Source organism: Barbus barbus (assembly GCF_936440315.1).
Source record: "Barbus barbus genome assembly, chromosome: 13".
In the NCBI taxonomy this organism is placed as follows: Eukaryota; Metazoa; Chordata; class Actinopteri; order Cypriniformes; family Cyprinidae; genus Barbus; species Barbus barbus.
In genome coordinates this window covers 32460904-32481157 of record NC_136741.1, presented here as the reverse complement: position 1 = coordinate 32481157, position 20254 = coordinate 32460904, and the positions used below count along the sequence as shown (strand labels likewise).

The following is a 20254-nucleotide window of genomic DNA, read 5'->3' as shown; positions in this document are numbered from 1 at the left end:
TGGGATTTTTTTAAAATTGAAATAAAATGAAAACTAAAAGACTTTCAAATCACATGAGCCAATATTTTATTCACAATAGAACATAGATAACATAACAAATGTTTAAACGGAGAAATGTTACACTTTTATCCACTAAATGAGCTCATTTCAAATTTGATGCCTGCTACAGGTCTCAAACAAGTTGGCACGGGGACAACAAAGGGCTGAAAAAGCAAGAAATTTTGAAAAGATTCAGCTGGGAGAACATCTAGCAACTAATGAAGTTAATTGACATCAGGTCTGTAACATGATTAGCTATAAAAGGGATGTCTTAGAGAGGCAGAGTCTCTCAGAAGTAAAGATGTGTAGAGGCTCTCCAATCTGTGAAAGAGTGCGTAAAAAGATTGTGGAATACTTTAAAAACAACGTTCCTCAACATCAAATTGCAAAGGCTTTGCAAACCTCATCATCTACAGTGCATAACATCATTAAAAGATTAATAGAAACTGGAGAAATCTCTGTGTGTAAGGGACAAGGCCGAAGATCTTTGTTGGATGCCCGTGGTCTTCGGGCCCTCAGACACTGCATCACTCATTGGCATGATGCTGTCATTGACATTACTGAATGGGCCCAGGAATACTTCCAGAAACCACTGTCGGTAAACACAATCCGCTGTGCCATCTGCAGATGCCAACTAAAGCTCTATCATGCAAAAAGGAAGCCATATGTGAATATGGTCCAGAAGCGCTGTCGTGTCCTGTGGGCCAAGGCTTATTTAAAATGGACTGTTTCAAAGTGGAAAAATGTTCTATGGTCAGACGAGTACAAATTTGACATTCGTCAAAACGCCGAATCTGGGTACGCGGTTTCCTGCTCACTTATATTCTTACACAATCACACACACACACACACACACACACACACACTCAAACAAACACACACACACACACACACCTATCTATCTAATGAATTGTATTAAAACAGAACTCGTCAGAATCAGAATATAGTTTTATTATGTGCATATGTTTTCAGTTGAACATTAATATCAGTTACACTCAAATGAAATTAAAAGAATAGATTGCATTTGCATATTTGAATATATATTCTCATGAATTATCAAAGCGTTGCCCATTAATAATCTCACAAAAGCATTACCATATAAATACTGTAAACATTTTCCTCATGAATATAATATAAAGCATGCCTCACATCCTTATGCCATTTTACATCTTAATCAACTGTAATTTATAAGATCAGTTGTGTTGAATTATTGTCTTTATTAATATTCAGTGTCTCCGTGTAGATTGATCCCCGTCCATCTCAAATATACCACTGACCTGAAACAAATGAAATCAACACATTCAACATGTATGATAGTCTATATGAAGTATTTCAGATTACATGATAGTTAGAGGTGATTTTGAATGTGTTATGATGCTCCTGTGATGAAGAAGTGCATTACCTCTCATTTTACTGTAGCAGTTTGTGCAGTTCACTCGCTCCCGATAAACCCATAGAGACTTCCCCGCCTCCAGCCCGCCGAGATCACAGCGACACACTGCACACTGACAAACACACACACACACACGTCACTACAGAGTTCAGCTCTGAGCATCAGATTCACATTGAGAGATGTTTTACCTTGAAGCAGGACGTGTGGCTGATGATCTTCAGATCTTCCAGAATCATCCTCTCTGATCCAGCGATGGGTTTCCCACAGACCGTACAAACATCCCGACTGCTGACATTCCTGCACAAGACATCCGCTTACAGTACACTAGATAAAATAATAAGGCCCTGAACTTCCTGAATGAGTGAATCTGACCTGCTGGACTCCAGTGTCTGCAGAGGCGAGCGCAGAGTCGGTGATGCAGCGGGAGTCTCTGAATAAACAGTCTTGACTTGTGTTCTGATAGAAAGAGAACAGATGTGCATCAACACAGTGCTGGGGGCAACACACATTACAAATAAGTTATGTAATCAGATTACTTTTTAAATAACTAGTAAAGTAATGCATTACTTTTTAATTAAGTTACTTTTTCAAATAAGTAGCGCATGTTTGTTTCTCATGTATTTACTGACAGCTCTGGTGTTGCCATGTTGAGAGAAATCAGGAGTGAGGTGCATAGTCTCTTCCTTCAGCCTGAGGCTTATTCATTTAAAAACTTTTGGATTTTTTGTTATTAAAAATTTATACATTTTTAATGAGTCAAAAAGAATGCACGTCACACCTCTGTTCATCAATCTGCACTGGCTACCAATAGCTGCTCGCATTAAATTCAAGGCATTAATGTTTGTCTACAAAACCACCACTGGCTCTGCACCCCTTTACCTAAATTCATTACTTCAGACGTCTCTGCCTCTAGAAGCTTGTGTTCTGCAAGTGAACGTCGCTTTATTGTTCATCCCAAAATCACTTTCACAGACTTTTACATTAACTGTTCCCTCCTGCACAACTCAATCCCAGCAGCTGAGTCCTTAGCCATCTTCAAGAATCGGCTAAAACACATCTCTTCCATCTTTATTTGATCCTCTAACTCTAGCACTCTCTATTCTAATTCTATTCTTTAAAAATCTTGCCCCTTTTAGACTTGCACTCTCATCATTTACTAACTGCTTGTTTTCTTAAAAAAACATAAAAAACTAACACTAGCTTTTCTAATGTTTTTGTATTCTATTTGTTTTCTTTTTATTTATTATACAATTAACAAAAGCAAAAAAGGCCTCTAACACTAGCTTGCTCTATTCTTTTTCTATTCTATCTGTTAAAAAAAAAAAACCTTGCTAAGTGTGCTGCATTAATCTAACTGAGACTAGTGCAGCACTTGCATATCAACGCTCTTTTGTTGATTTTGATTGCTTCCATTGTCCTCATTTGGATAAAAGTGTCTGCTAAATGACTAAATGTAGTTAATTTTTTATGGAGTAACACAATATTGAAATGCATTACTTCAAAAAATAAAAAGTAACTTTTCCCCAACACTGGCCCTGAATGAGTGAATCTGACCTGCTGGACTCCAGTGTCTGCAGAGGCGAGCGCAGAGTCGGTGATGCAGCGGGAGTCTCTGAATAAACAGTCTTGACTTGTGTTCTGATAGAAAGAGAACAGATGTTCACATGTGCACAAAGCACACAACTCCATTACTCGAGTGAAAGTACAGATACTGCTGGTCAAATATTACTCCATTACAAGGGAAAGACTTTTACTTAAAAACTTATAGAAATAAAACAAGTGAGAATTTTTTTAACACCACTACCAACCCCTACAAAAGCAGGATGGTAGTGATCTCACACGGCTCAGTGTGTGCACACATCTATGTATTCATCCACATTTGAAATGAGTGGACAGTGAAAATGCTGTAAATACAGACTGATTAAAAAAATCAGACCTGCTTTAAAACCCAGCAACACAACTGTCGCTGTATAACTTTACAACAGCAACACTGCTTTAACAACAAAAGCAAAACAGCCAGATTTATTAGAGATCATCACTCTCACGTCATACGTTGACGTCACACACAGAACGGTCTGCAGTGCTGCTTCAAGTCCAACACCTATTGTGTTTTGTTCAGAGATGCACAACAGTTCGTCTGTGGTTTTATAGGTAATATTTCCGTTTACACAATTTAGCAAAATCAGACAATATTGTGTCTAATACCACAATATTAACGTCTTATTATTGAATCGTTCCAAATACATATCACATTTGCAACTGGTCAGTGTTTAAAAAATGCTGGGAAATCACTTTACGTAACCTGATGAGTGATTACTGATATGCTGTCAAAAAATCTTATTTTCTAAAAAAATAAATAAATAAATCACCCACTGACTTTTAAAGCTGCTACATAGTAACAACTTTCTACTTCGAGCACCTTGATAGAAATGTAGTGGAGTGAAAAGTACAATACTTGTCTTTCAGATGTAGTGAAGTTAAAGTCATAAGTTTCCAGAAAAAATAATACTCAAGTAAAGTACAGATCCTCAAAAAGTACAATACTCTAGTAAATGTACTTGGTTACTGTCCACCTCTGATGTGCATCAACACAGTGTTGGGGGTAACACATTACAAATAACATATGTAATCAGATTACTTTTTTAAGTAACTAGTAATACATTACTTTTATAATTACAATGAAATATCTTTTCAAATAAGTAACAGCAGTTCCTTTGTTTCTCATGTATTGACTGACAGCTCTGGTGTTGCCATGTTGAGAGAAATCAGGAGTAAGTGCAGAGACCCTTCCTTCAGACTGAGGCTTATTCATTTACAATTTGGTGTGAAAGGGTCCTTATGCTTGCCAAAAATATAACTTTTGCATTTTTCATTATTAAAAATAAATAAGCAAGACCATCCAAGGTGACAAAAAGTAACACAATGCATTACTTTCCATGAAAAAAAGTGAAAAAAATTTAATGGAGTAATGCAGTATTGTAACGCATTATTTTACAAGTAACTTTTCCCCAACACTGGCCCTGAATGAGTGAATCTGACCTGCTGGACTCCAGTGTCTGCAGAGGCGAGCGCAGAGTCGGTGATGCAGCGGGAGTCTCTGAATAAACAGTCTTGACTTGTGTTCTGATAGAAAGAGAACACATGTGCATCAACATGATCTGACTGTGAGTTATCATCGTGTCTAGAGAGTATGATCTGAGCTCAAACGATCTTACTGTGATCTGACAGGTTGTGACTGAACGCTTCCAGACCGGGTCGGCAATAAAGTGTCAGCAAGATCATCCAGTGGAGCGCTGATGGAAAACACATCATGAATGAGTGTCCTGGAGTTCTCCAGTAAACGAGAGTGAAGGATCTGACAGCGTTACCTGGGGGTCTGATAGCTGTAGCGTGTGTTCTGAGTCACAGACGATGGAGACGATGGAGAGCGAGTCGAAGAATAACTGAAGTCACTGCATAAGAATGAACACGATCACATGTGTTAAAGTCAGCGTGAAATGAACATCTGTTTAATCAAAATATCATAACTGGATCTTCCAATGAATCCACAGACTTCTCTCAGCTTCCACTTTTGAGTGTGCAGTTGAGAAGAAAAGATTAGAATGAGTTTGTTTCTTCATCAGGTTTGTAGAAATGTGTCTCTGCATCAGTGTCTCAGCAATGGATGCTCTGCAGTGAATGGGTGCCGTCAGAATGAGAGTCCAAACAGCTGATAAAAACATCACAATAATCCACACCACTCCAGTCCATCAGTTAACATCTGGAGAAGACAAAAACTGAAACTAATCCTGCATTAAGATGTTTTTAACTCAAATACCATAGAGTCCATAATAACTCTTCCTCCAGAGAAAAAGTGTTCTGGTCTGAATCAGGAGAGAAATCTGCAGATCAAGCACTATTTACAGTCCAAAAGAGCTCTAAACAAATATGTTTTTGTAAAATCAAATATGATTTTGATGTGAGAGACAACAGGAGATGCACTTTTTCTCTGGAGGAAGCGTTATTATGGATTATGGACGCTATGGTATTTTAGTTAAAAACATCTTAATGCTGGATGTGTTTCATCTTTTGTCTTCTCCAGATGTTAACTGATGGACTGGAGTGGTGTGGATTATTGGGATGTTTTTATCAGCTGTTTGGACTCTCATTCTGACGGCACCCATTCACTGCAGAGCATCCATTGCTGAGACACTGATGCAGAGACACATTTCTACAAACCTGATGAAGAAACACACTCATCCTGATCTCAGATGAACTGAGGGTGAACACATTTTCCGCACGTTCATGTTTGACTGAACTATTGCTGTGAATGTTCTTCACCTGAGCTTCAGGTCCACCGAGGGTTTCTCTGCAGGTTTTGGAGTCTCTTCCAGCATCGAGGAGGATGTTTTGGTGTTTGTGATGACGGTTCTGTTTCATGAACAGATGAATCAGAGATCATGACGTGACATTCAGAAGAGCGTTGGTGTAAAGTCACTTACTGAGCCGACGGTGTTGAGGACTTGGACACCAGCGTAGAGACGGACACACTTTCACTCCTGAGAACAAAGACCAAAATTAGGGTTGGGTCTCGAAAAACGGGTCCAAGAAGCTGGTTCAGTTTTCGTCAGTTAAGAAATATTTCTAAGGTGAGACGGTTTTTTAATTTTAAGGATACAGAGAAGCTCATTCATGCTTTTATTTCTTCCCGTCTTGACTATTATAACGCCTTGTTTTCTTCTTTGAATCATCGTAATTTATCGCGTTTACAATTAGTGCAGAATGCTGCAGCCAGATTACTGACACGAACAAAGTTATTTCATCCTGTTACACCTGTTTTAGCTTCTTTGCTTTGGTTAACCGTTTATTTTAGGATTGATTTTAAGATTTTGTTATTGACATAAAGCATTAAACGGCTTGGCATATTGTGTATAGCTCTTCATGAATGCATTTTCAATGATTGTGTTCTTATACTGTGTAAAGCACTTTAAAAGTGCTATATAAATACTATTTTACTTACTAACCAGTTCCAGATTTCCCAGAACCAAGACGCGCGCATTTCGATTCTGCTTAACGATTCATGCGTTTTAATGTGATTTAAAATGATTTAAGTAAACAGCCGTTTTTTGTCTTAAGTGAACGTAAACATGAGAAAGAAATCACAGTATTACAGTATTTTTAGATCTGCGTGTTCTGTGTTAAATAAACGTGTGCAGCTATCATTAATGTTAATCAAAGAACAAAAGAAAACCATTCACCAATCGTGACTGAATATCTTTAATAACTTGAATTAATTAATCTATATTTTATTTATGAAAAGAAAACAATGCAGTGTTTTTAAACTTTTAAGTAGTTTCTGTACCTGAAATTGTTCAGTTGTATTTATTTATGCTGTTGCTAATTGATTTGTTTGTTCATATTTTATTACTGACTGTTTACTTGTTTTTAACACTTTAATATTTGAAATTTATATTAGTCCAGTTGGTATTTGTGTTAAAAGCATAGGCAACAGTTCCTCTTGTAAGTGTTCTGGGCTGCTGGGTTTTGCTCGTGTTATTCAGCTGCAACAGAATGCTTTGTAAAAAGACACAGAATAAATGTTTGACTTCTTTTTTTATGTTGGATTTTTTATCTTATTGGAATCGAAACTAGGAATTCTCCTGCTGAAACAAACAATAGACACCATCACAAAATTTGTAATGGTTTTACTGGTTATAATGGGACTTGTATTGGTTTTAATGGAAACTGCTGTGGGTTTCTACTGGTCACCTTCTATTGGTGGCTTGTTAAAACCAATAAATCCTTATGGAATATGTCCCAAAACACACTACAGAGAACTATTTTTGAATGGTTTTAATGGTTAAAAGTTGATGGTTTGTAATGGTATTTGTAGTGGATACCATCAGACATTTCTGGGATGGTTCTATTGTTTTTTTCAGCAGCATTGGAATCAATACCCAACCCTACAGATGATGGAGATTGATGACGTCTGCTGATGAATCTCACCTGCTTGGGCTCTTCACGGCGGGCTGGATCACTGGACTCTTCACACCGCTGTGAAATCAATAAAAACACATCTTCATCTAAAGCAGAACGTGAGGAGCTCGTGGTTCAGATCTTGTTTGGACTGAACAGGACTTACGTGGATGTGGCTGAAGGAGCTGGTGACTGTGAGACGCTGTGAGACATCAATAAAACACACACAGATGATATTAGACACTCCAGCTTTCCTCCGACTGAAGATCAGAGTTACACATTAATAATAATAATAATAATGCATCTTATTTATAGGAGCCTTTCTTGACACTCAAGGTCACCGTACATCATTAACAAGACAAAAACAATAAAGACAATAAGACACAATACAATTAAAAACACAATGCAGTTGTGATCAAAGGCTATGTAAGCTATGCTGAACAGATGGTTTCTACGTTTGGATTTAAAATGTGAGAAAGAGTCAATGTTACGAAGGTCAGAAGGGAGTGAGTTCCTAAGCTGGGGAGCAGACAAGATGGACTGGAGAACAGAGAGATGAGGATCTGAGAGTGCGAGCGGGTCTGGCAATATGGAGAAGGTCAAGAAGATATGGACGTGCAAGATTATGAATGGCTTTAAATGTGAGGAGAAGTATTTTGTAGTTAATACAGTAAGTAATGGGGAGCCAATGAAGCTGTTGGGTGTGATGTGATGGATAGAGGGGGTGCAAGTAAGAATACGGGCAGCTGAGTTTTGAACCAGTTGTAACTTATGGAGGGTTTTATGCGGGAGGCCAAACAAAAGGGAATTACAATGGTCTAAACAACAGGTGACTAGACTATGAACAAGAATGGCTGTGGAGTGAAGCGTGAGGGATGGACGTAAACGGTTGATGTTTCGAAGGTGAAAGTAGAAGAATCAAGTAGAAGAAACAAGGATAGTAACCCAGAGTCAGCCGCTAGAAGGAGGTCGTTAGTGATTTTAAGGAGTGCTGTTTCTGTGCTGTAGAGGGGACGAAAACCAGACTGGAATTGTTCATATAAATTATTGCAGGAAAGATGGGTATGGAGTTGAGCAGCAACTATTTTTTCAAGAATTTTGGAGATGAATGGAAGATTTGAAATAGGACGAAAATTATTAAGGTTGTTGGGACATCTGGTTGAGAATTGAGCTGTTTTGAGAGAAGAAGGAACAATTCCAGTAGTAAGGGAAGAGTGAATGATATCTGTGATGAAAGAGGTCAGAGAGGACAAGGTAGCCTTTGCAAGAGCAGTAGGAAGGAGGTCCAATCTACAGGCTGAAGATTTGGATTTCTGAATGAGTTTGGAAATTTCATTTACTGAGGGTAAGGTAAATACTGAGAGCACATGAGAAGGGGCGAATAAAACTGGGACAGGTGAATTCAGAACAGAAGTGGACATCAGTTGATGGTGAATGTGTCGATTTTTGAAGAGAAAAATGATACTATAGTATTATAGAAATCAGAGGAGTACAGGTGAAGAGGAAGTGAATCTGGGGGTGTTGTGAAATTTTTAAGGAGGGAGAAAAGGGCCTTTGAATTGTGTGTGTATATATTATATATTATTATATATTGAATTGTGTGTGTGTATATATTACATATTATTATATATTGAATTGTGTGTGTATATATTACATATTATTATATATTGAATTGTGTGTGTATATATTACATATTATTATATATTGAATTGTGTGTGTATATATTACATATTATTATATATTGAATTGTGTGTGTATATATTACATATTATTATATATTGAATTGTGTGTGTATATATTACATATTATTATATATTGAATTGTGTGTGTATATATTACATATTATTATATATTGAATTGTGTGTGTATATATTAAACAGACTCACGTCACAGACGACGGAGGAGTCGATGGAGCCGCTCCGCTGCTGCTGGTCTTATCGATTCTGTTAAAAACATCAACAAAATACAAAACCAACCAAAAACTGAAATCAAACTGAAACTTTACATGAAACTGGAACGCTCCTTCAGTGAGATCATGTGTGATACTGCAGTTGATGGAAAACTAATCATTCATATGAAAATAAATTAAACATATTATAAAATAAAAACAAAGTATAACGTTTACTAAAAAAGACTGAATATTTTATTTGTTTATGTGAATGTCATGTGATCAGTAACTGACATCAGAAAAATTTAAATTTGTTGTTAAATTACTGAAAGATAAATATTTAAGCTCAAAATGGTTCAGCTGCTGAAACAGGCATTTTAGTATCACTGAGATTAATATGATATTTTTATTAATATTTTGAATTTTTTTATTTTTATTTTTGCATTTTCATTTTTATTTTTGCATTTTCTGTAACTGTTTTATGTTGCATGTTTTTGTCATTTTAAGTAGTTATATAGGTACATTATATATATATATATATATATATATATATATATATATATATATATATACATACACACACACACACACACATAAATATATATGGACCTGACTGTATATATAATTTTAGTAGTTATACTTATACGTATGTCTACATAGTTTTTTTTCTATTTAATTTTGTTTTATGTTGTGTGTTTTTGTCATTTTTAGCAGTGTTTTCTATATATGTCTATATAGTTTTTTAGTAATTTTTATTTCAGTTTTAGTTATTTTAGTACATAAAGATAAACTAAATTGAAATGATAAATGTTGCCTTTAAACAAAAAGTTTTTATATTTTATTTCAGTTAGTATTTATTTTAAGTAAAGAAATGTTTAATGGTTTGAAATGAAGTTGAGTATAATAAGCCTGTGGTGAATGCCAGAACACACTCGACTCACCCGTTAGTGTTTTGAGATGCTGTGACCTCTGGAAGCTTCTCACCAAAGGTTCGTTTAACAGGACTCGACCTGCACAAAAATTTAGAAAATTAATCAAATGTTATCAGTTACACTACTTTAATAAAGTAATTGAAATAGTTACACTACTTATTACTTTTTAAATAGGGTAACTTGTAACCTGTAACCCATTACATTTCCAAAGTAACCTTCCCAACACTGAAAATACTGATATCCAAACAGTTGATGAGCACCATTGACTTCCATAGTAGGAAAAAAAATACTACGGAAGTCAATGGTGCACATTTTTTTAAATATCTTCGTTTGTGCTCTGATACAGGTTTGGATACAGGTTTGGAAGAAGCGGAGGGTGAGTAAATGATTCTGAAAGTGAACCCTTAGCAGTGCTCTAGTCTAGTTCACTCACGGTTTGCTGCTGGTGTTTGCTCCGGAGAACACCCTCGCAGTGAAGCTGGAGCTGTTGGGAGTCTTGAGTGCCGGATTCCTGCAACAGAGCGAATCACACACTTAACAGACTGGCTAAACACACTAAACCTCCGTGTGTTCTGTGTGCAGCAGCGGCTCTCACTTGACAGGGAGCGGAGGTTTGGAGGGCGATGCGATGGAGACGGCTCCGCTCTTAGTGTTCATGCTGCTGCTGCTGCTGCGGACGACAGAAGAGTCAGACCACTGAGAATCACCAGACAGAAGCCAACACAAGCCAACACAAACCAACACAAACCAACACAAGCCAACACAAACCAACACAAGCCAACACAAACCAACACAAACGAACACAAGCCAACACAAACCAACACAAGCCAACACAAGCCAACAAAAACCAACACAAACCAACACAAGCCAACAACAAAACAACACAAACCAACACAAGCCAACACAAACCAACACAAACGAACACAAGCCAACACAAGCCAACACAAACCAACACAAGCCAACAAAAAACAACACAAACCAACACAAGCCAACACAAACCAACACAAGCCAACACAAACCAGCACAAACCAACACAAGCCAACACAAACCAACACAAGCCAACACAAGCCAACACAAACCAACACAAGCCAACACAAACCAACACAAGCCAACACAAACCAACACAAGCCAACACAAACCAAAACAAGCCAACACAAACCAACACAAGCCAACACAAACCAACACAAGCCAACACAAACCAACACAAGCCAACACAAACCAAAACAAGCCAACACAAACCAACACAAGCCAACACAAGCCAACACAAACCAACACAAGCCAACACAAACCAACACAAGCCAACACAAACCAACACAAGCCAACACAAGCCAATAAAAACCAACACAAGCCAACACAAACCAACACAAGCCAAAACAAGCCAACACAAACCAACACAAGCCAATAAAAACCAACACAAGCCAACACAAGCCAACACAAGCCAAAACAAGCCAACACAAACAAACATAAACCAGCATAAACCAACACAAGCCAACACAAACCAACACAAGCCAACACAAACCAAAACAAGCCAACACAAACCAACACAAGCCAACACAAACCAACACAAGCCAACACAAACCAACACAAGCCAACACAAACCAAAACAAGCCAACACAAACCAACACAAGCCAACACAAACCAACACAAGCCAACACAAGCCAACACAAACCAACACAAGCCAACACAAACCAACACAAGCCAACACAAACCAACACAAGCCAACACAAGCCAATAAAAACCAACACAAGCCAACACAAACCAACACAAGCCAATAAAAACCAACACAAGCCAACACAAGCCAACACAAGCCAACACAAACCAACACAAGCCAACACAAACCAACACAAGCCAACACAAGCCAATAAAAACCAACACAAGCCAACACAAACCAACACAAGCCAATAAAAACCAACACAAGCCAACACAAACCAACACAAGCCAACACAAACCAAAACAAGCCAACACAAACCAACACAAGCCAACACAAACCAACACAAGCCAACACAAGCCAACACAAACCAACACAAACCAACACAAGCCAACACAAACCAACACAAGCCAACACAAGCCAATAAAAACCAAAACAAGCCAACACAAACCAACACAAGCCAATAAAAACCAACACAAGCCAACACAAGCCAAAACAAGCCAACACAAACAAACATAAACCAGCATAAACCAACCTGGTTTTGTTGAGCAGCTCCTGACTGCCACCAAATCTACAAGAAACAGAAATCATTCAACATCATACATTACCAGTCAAACGTTTTTGAACAGTTAAATGTTTTTTAAAGAAGTCTCTTCTGCTCACCAAAGCCTGCATTTATTTGATCCAAAGTACAGCAAAAGCAGTAATATTGTGAAATATTTTTACTATTTAAAATATCTGTTTTCTATGTGAATATGTTTTAAACTGTAATTTATTTCTGTGATGTGCAGCTGTATTTTCAGCATCATTACTCCAGTCTTCAGTGTCACATGATCCTTCAGAAATCATAATAATATACTGATTTACTGCTCAACAAACATTTCTGATTATTATCATTATTATCAATATTTAAAACAGTTGAGTACATTTTTTCAGGATTCTTTGAAGAATACAAAGATCCAAAGATCAGCGTTTATCTGAAATAAAAAGCTTTGTTAAAATTATACACTATACCACTCAAAAGCTTTGAGTCAGTTAAAAAAAATATTTGGGGGGGGGATTATAGAAATTAATACCTTTATTTAGCAAGGATGCTTTAAATTGATCAAAAGTGATGATAAAGACATTTATAATGTCACAAAAGATTTCTGCTGTTCCTCTGAACTTTCTATTCATCAAAAAATCCTGAAAAAGTTCTACTCAGCTGTTTTCAACATAATAATAATAATAATAAAAACTGTTTCTTGAGCAGCATATCAGAATATTTGAATGATTTCTGAAGATCATGTGACACTGAAGACTGGAGTAATGATGCTGAAAATACAGCTGCAGATCACAGAAATAAATTACAGTTTAACACATATTCACATAGAAAACAGCTGTTTTAAATAGTAAAAATATTTCACAATATTACTGCTTTTGCTGTACTTTGGATCAAATAAATGCAGGTTTGGTGAGCAGAAGAGACTTCTTTAAAAAATATAAAAAATCTTACTGTTCAAAAACTTTTGACTGGTAGTGTATATACAGCAGAAATATATATAGACAATGTTATATTGATAGTGTTTGAGGCACCTCTTGGTTAAGGAGCTGATGGACGTCCCAGAGTTCTCTGAGGTTTGATCGGCCTCCAGAGGTTTGCTGAAGTCACACAGAACAGGAATGTGATTTACAGTTTTTTACAATCACTTTGCTACTATTTTCACAACCTTGATGTAATTTTTCACAACTCTAGACACAAAACTCACAACCAATGAACATTTTTCAAAACTCTAACCCTTTTCTCAATTGCTTGGATACAATACACATAAAACTTAGATCATTTGTTCATTCAACAGAAGTCACCGGTTCAATATGACACAAAGTACTACTATTTCAAAAGGCAATTCACACATTACATTTCAAATGAGTGTCTATTCATTTCCTTACAATGATCTAACTATCAATTGATACAACTGCTCAAAATGATAAGTAACTGTTGCTTTACTCTTAATGCATAGTTGTATGGAAACAGACAAACAATCTTCCATGTTTAAATCATCAAAGTTTCAAGATACTGTAATGAGATTCATTGTCACCAATTAGTGTGGAGCATGAGCCAATTAGACTACAATATCCATGGATGTAGCCTAATATTTTATCATAATGCTTCATCAGACACTGTGTCTATGGTCCCAAATACTGTACCACCTTTTCAGACTATTTACAGTATTGACAGTACTGCACTGTATAGATGCAGGCCCTTGTAATTGCTTGTCCAATTCTGCCAGCTCGTTACTGATGATTGAGTGCACATTGTGGAATGAGTATATAAAGAGTTGATTGGGATCCAATTGCAAGAGCATAGTGATACGTAACATGGAACCAGCAGGTGATCCAGTTCACAATGGAGGTCAAGCAGTGGTGGGAGGAATACGAGGAAGATTTGTTGGTCAAAGGAATGGCAGGGGACAGGCACCCCTTCTGAGAGGTGGTCTTGGGCCTCGTTTGAGAGGAGTGGGGGAACGTGGTAGAGGACAGGCACCCCTTCTGAGAGGTGGTCGTGGGCCTCGTTTGAGAGGTGCGGGGGAACGTGGTAGAGGACAGGCGCCCCTTCTGAGAGGTGGTCGTGGGCCTCGTTTGAGAGGAGCGGGGGAAAGTGGTAGAGGACAGGCGCCCCTTCTGAGAGGTGGTCTTGGGCCTCGTTTGAGAGGTGTGGGGGAACGTGGTAGAGGACAGGCACCCCTTCTGAGAGGTGGTCGTGGGCCTCGTTTGAGAGGTGTGGGGGAACGTGGTAGAGGACAGGCGCCCCTTTTGAGAGGTGGTCGTGGGCCTCGTTTGAGAGGTGCGGGGGAACGTGGTAGAGGACAGGCGCCCCTTCTGAGAGGTGGTCGTGGGCCTCGTTTGAGAGGTGCGGGGGAACGTGGTAGAGGACAGGCGCCCCTTCTGAGAGGTGGTCGTGGGCCTCGTTTGAGAGGAGCGGGGGGAACGTGGTAGAGGACAGGCGCCCCTTCTGAGAGGTGGTCTTGGGCCTCGTTTGAGAGGTGTGGGGGAACGTGGTAGAGGACAGGCGCCCCTTCTGAGAGGTGGTCGTGGGCTTCGTTTGAGAGGAGCGGGGGAACGTGGTAGAGGACAGGCGCCCCTTCTGAGAGGTGGTCGTGGGCCTCGTTTGAGAGGTGCGGGGGAACGTGGTAGAGGACAGGCGCCCCTTCTGAGAGGTGGTCGTGGGCCTCGTTTGAGAGGTGCGGGGGAACGTGGTAGAGGACAGGCGCCCCTTCTGAGAGGTGGTCGTGGGCCTCGTTTGAGAGGTGCGGGGGAACGTGGTAGAGGACAGGCGCCCCTTTTGAGAGGTGGTCGTGGGCCTCGTTTGAGAGGTGCGGGGGGAACGTGGTAGAGGACAGGCGCCCCTTCTGAGAGGTGGTCGTGGGCCTCGTTTGAGAGGTGCGGGGGAACGTGGTAGAGGACAGGCGCCCCTTCTGAGAGGTGGTCGTGGGCCTCGTTTGAGAGGTGCGGGGGGAACGTGGTAGAGGACAGGCGCCCCTTCTGAGAGGTGGTCGTGGGCTTCGTTTGAGAGGAGCGGGGGAACGTGGTAGAGGACAGGCGCCCCTTCTGAGAGGTGGTCGTGGGCCTCGTTTGAGAGGTGCGGGGGAACGTGGTAGAGGACAGGCGCCCCTTCTGAGAGGTGGTCGTGGGCCTCGTTTGAGAGGTGCGGGGGAACGTGGTAGAGGACAGGCGCCCCTTCTGAGAGGTGGTCGTGGGCCTCGTTTGAGAGGTGCGGGGGAACGTGGTAGAGGACAGGCGCCCCTTCTGAGAGGTGGTCGTGGGCCTCGTTTGAGAGGTGCGGGGGAACGTGGTAGAGGACAGGCGCCCCTTCTGAGAGGTGGTCGTGGGCCTCGTTTGAGAGGAGTGGGGGAACGTGGTAGAGGACAGGCGCCCCTTCTGAGAGGTGGTCTTGGGCCTCGTTTGAGAGGTGTGGGGGAACGTGGTAGAGGACAGGCGCCCCTTTTGAGAGGTGGTCGTGGGCCTCGTTTGAGAGGTGTGAGGGAAAGTGGTAGAGGACAGGCACCCCTTCTGAGAGGTGGTCGTGGGCCTCGTTTGAGAGGAGTGGAGGAACGTGGTAGAGGACAGGTACCCCTTCTGAGAGGTGGTCGTGGGCCTCGTTTGAGAGGAGTGGAGGAACGTGGTAGAGGACAGGCGCCCCTTCTGAGAGGTGGTCGTGGGCCTCGTTTGAGAGGTGTGGGGGAACGTGGTAGAGGACAGGCGCCCCTTCTGAGAGGTGGTCGTGGGCCTCGTTTGAGAGGTGTGGGGGAACGTGGTAGAGGACAGGCGCCCCTTCTGAGAGGTGGTCGTGGGCCTCGTTTGAGAGGTGTGGGGGAACGTGGTAGAGGACAGGCGCCCCTTCTGAGAGGTGGTCGTGGGCCTCGTTTGAGAGGTGTGGGGGAACGTGGTAGAGGACAGGCACCCCTTCTGAGAGGTGGTCGTGGGCCTCGTTTGAGAGGTGTGGGGGAACGTGGTAGAGGACAGGCACCCCTTCTGAGAGGCGGAGAGGTCGGAATTTCATTGGCCAGCGGGCAACCATCCAAGTACCTGGACAACGTGGGGCCAACATTACCATGTGTGCGGCTATATCAGAAGATGGTGTGGTGGGACGCAGACCTCATATTGGACCATATAATGCAGCTCTCCTTGTCACCTTTCTTGATGAGCTCGATCAGGTTTGTAGAGCTGAAGGTGTGACCTATGTCATTGTGTGGGACAATGTCAGGTTCCATCATGCTCATGTGGTGCAAGCATGGTTTCAGGCCCATGCACAATTTACCACCCTGTATTTACCCCCATACTCTCCCTTCCTTAACCCGATTGAGGAATTGTTCTCCGCATGGAGATGGAAGGTTAATGATAGGCACCCTCATGAACAAGTCACTCTTCTCCAGGCCATGGATGACGCCTGCAATGACATCACAGCAGACCAGTGTCAGGCCTGGATTGGCCATGCCCGAAGGTTTTTTCCAAGATGTTTGGCTAATGAAAACATCCATTGTGATGTAGATGAGAACCTGTGGCCAAATCCACAACACAGAGTTGATGACAATGTAGAAGTACAGTAATCACTCCTGTTTTGTTTCTTACAGTACAAGCAAGTTGAGGAACACTGCATTTGATGTTTTACAGTACTGTCTTTTCTTTTCTATTTCATAGCTAATTACTGTATTTTTGCTTTGATTCAAATAAACCTATGTTGTGATTGTACTGTAGTGTTTTGCATCAATATATTACAAACTTTGTTCAATGATTCCACTGTGTCTGTAGTATTCTCTCTACTGCTGCAGTACTTGTACAGAGATGTATTTACTGTACATGTAGTACCATAATGAAACCTGTATCACCTATTCTGCTCTACAATATTTAATGATTGTACGAACAATGACACAGTGAAACTATCGGTTGCTTGTGTGTGGGTGATCTATAGTTATGTTTCAATGGTATTTCACAGTAAATTTGTTTTGTTTTTTTTAACCAATGATTGTGCAAGATTTCTTTAAAGATGTGAATGCACAATGCAATGTTTTGAACATTAGACTGCCTGTGTTACAAGTGATAACCGTTTTGAGTCTAGAGTTGTGAAAAATGACATCACGGTTCTGAAAATAGTAGCAAAGTGACAGTAAAAAAATTGTATTATGAAAATCAGCAGATGATATGATTCTGACCTGACATCATCCCCTGATTTCCGTTGATTCAGAACGACTTTACCGGGGTTAGGATCATAACTGCAACAGAAGCATCAATATCCAGCATTAGGAGCATTTAATTTCTACATCACGTGTGTGTGTGTGTGTGTGTGTGTGTGTGTGTGTCGTACTCGACAGGCTCGTCCTCCTCTGGGCTTCTTCTGATCCAGCTGCTGTCTTTCAGGACAGTTCTCTTCTTGCCGCTGTCTGCGTTCATCACAACTCAAACATGTTTACACAACATCATCACACACATGTACATGTACACACACCTATACGTGTCTGTGTGCGTGGGGGGGGGGTGAATCTCATCACAACATATGCAGAATATAAATGATTTCATATTATTTATGAAATGAACCGATGCCTATTTTAGGATTAGCATTGTTCCTTCACTGATCCCCCAAAAGAGGAACTTTAGGCCACTTGGCACAGCATCACAATAAAAAGAGAAGAATAAATAACATACAAAGAGAATATCTATTCAATAAATATCTAAAGATATCAAAAATCTTTAAAATAATATAAAACATGGTAAAACATAGACAATAAAATTAAATAGGAACATCAGTCGTTTATGCAATGTCACAATTTTTTTTTGTTCAACACATTTTCCCCACATTTAGTTGTAATTTCCATTATTATCAATGGTAAGTCTAATTACTACAATGTGGGATTTTTGTCAAAATCAGCAAATTTATCAAAATCAGCATAAATTAAAGGCAATAAAATTAATTTTACCATGTACTATAACTTTTTTTTCACATTACTGTAATGAGATTTCAGGAGGAAATATCATGAAAATAATGTTATAATGCACAAAATATTTATTCATTTTAATAATAATAAGTATATGTAGGGCATGTTTTTGACAGGTTTCATCTGTGTCTGTGTAAATATAAGATCTTACCGGATTTGGTCTGTGTGCTCATGTTGTGTTATAGATGTGAATCTGGACGGCAGTGTTCTGAAATCAAGCGTCTGTGGTTATGAAGATGAAGGACAGTATGTGACTGACACACACACAATGCGCTGGTGTTTGCGTGTCGAAGTAAAGCAGGTGCCAACAGTGTTTTGTTCTCGAGTCTCCAGCCCTTTTTCCCTGCTTCTCAGGGTGTGACGTGAAGTTACCCGTCCTGATCTACCAGCAAACACCCCTTCAGAAACAATTACTACACACCCTGCTGATTAGCAGCTTCTCGTTACCACCGATCCTCCTGCTCAGTCTAACACACATTATATACAGGACCACCAAACCTGTCATAAGGGTCAATTCATGTATGGCAAGCGTTCCATTGATGTATGGTTTGTTATGATCGGACAATATTTGTCTGAGATACAACTATTTGAAAATCTGGAATCTGACAAAAAAATCTAATTATTGAGAAAATCACCTTTAAAGTTGTTCAAATGAAGTTCTTAGCAATGCATATTACTAATCAAAAATGAAGTTTTGATATATTTACGGTAGGAAATGTACAAAATATCTTCATGGAACATGATCTTAATATCATAATGATTTTTGTCATAAAAGAGAAATGTATAATTTTGATCCATACAATGTATTGTTGGCTATTGCTACAGATATACCTGTGTTACTGATGACTGCTTTTGTGCTGCAGGGTCACATATATATATGTGTTCTTCATCTTTCAGATGCTAAATCTGACCATGAGATGAGTTCATGATATAAACACAAGATATAAACATTCTGGATATTAAAGTTAGGAAACAAGCAAACGTGCCATTTAATACTTTCACATATAAATGTCTGAATAAATGGACATAAAGCGGAGCGCTCGGACTCACCTGTGTGTGTGTCGCCGCTGGAGTGTGTGTGAAAGTCTCACTCTGTGTCACACCCTGTTCTGTGTCAGAGCCAGTGAGGACTTTGATCACATCACAGCAGCACAAACCTGTACGGTCAGTTTCAGCACAAACACACACTCTCCTATTATCCTATTAATGAGTTCATTATGAAAACTCACACTCAGATCAGATCAGAAACACACACTCCTTCAGTCTTCTGTTACTCTGATCAAAAGCTGTGTTTAACTGAGTTCTGTAATCACATCCTCACATTCACACGCTCGGTTTATTCACCTGTTTTTCTCCAGAAATGTTCCTGTCACAAGTCCAGGCGTGTCTTTATCTGCAGGAGAGTAGATAGATCAGAGGAACGCCTCGCACATTCCCTGTCAGTCAGACGAGTCTTCACTCTCTCTTTCTCAACATTTTTTTTTTTTACATTTTAGATTAGATTAGATTCAACTTTATTGTCATTGTACATGTAAGGTACAGGGCAACGAAATGCAGTTAGCATCTAACCAGAAGTGCAATAAGCAGAGGTACAGGATATACAGTGCCTACAATATGTTACATATGTACAGAATATACAGATAAGGCAGTACTATGGACATAATTTACAATTTTTAAATACTATCAGTATGATATACAGATGGGTGATATGAACATACTATATAGATGGATTATGCAGTAAATGTATGTACACTATGAGCAAAAACTATGAATATAATTACAAATGGATATGAATAAGCTATACATTAAGATATATAAACACTAGTGCAATGAATATTGAAAGTGCATAGAAAATAAAAATTTCCAGTACGTAGTACTCAGTGTGTAGGGTTTAAAAAAAATTTTTTTTAACCAATTTAGTGATGGGGA

The 20254-nt window shown here is 39.7% G+C and overlaps 1 protein-coding gene across 8 annotated transcripts; it reads right to left on the bottom strand.

Annotated features, from left to right (window-relative positions):
• Positions 1–968: 968 nt before the first annotated feature.
• On the bottom strand, positions 969–19752 carry LOC306878634 (uncharacterized protein). Of its 8 annotated transcripts, none has more exons than XM_079431083.1 (23): positions 19670–19752; positions 19376–19482; positions 18477–18533; positions 17698–17773; positions 17546–17605; positions 13431–13496; positions 12391–12426; positions 10803–10874; positions 10641–10718; positions 10217–10285; positions 9274–9330; positions 7554–7589; positions 7418–7465; positions 5914–5970; positions 5753–5842; positions 4801–4884; positions 4648–4725; positions 4472–4555; positions 2987–3070; positions 1805–1888; positions 1621–1729; positions 1442–1544; positions 969–1316 (listed from the first exon to the last, which is right to left on the bottom strand). In XM_079431083.1, exons 3-23 carry the CDS (start codon positions 18496–18498, stop codon positions 1300–1302), a joined length of 1410 nt encoding a protein of 469 aa, XP_079287209.1. In that variant the 5' UTR covers positions 18499–18533; positions 19376–19482; positions 19670–19752; the 3' UTR covers positions 969–1299. The 8 variants fall into 8 exon arrangements, with proteins under 8 accessions (XP_079287209.1, XP_079287211.1, XP_079287212.1 ...); XM_079431085.1 differs by having other exon boundaries at positions 18477–18547; positions 19670–19720; XM_079431086.1 differs by having other exon boundaries at positions 18477–18547; positions 19376–19704.
• Between the last annotated feature and the right edge of the window lie 502 nt (positions 19753–20254).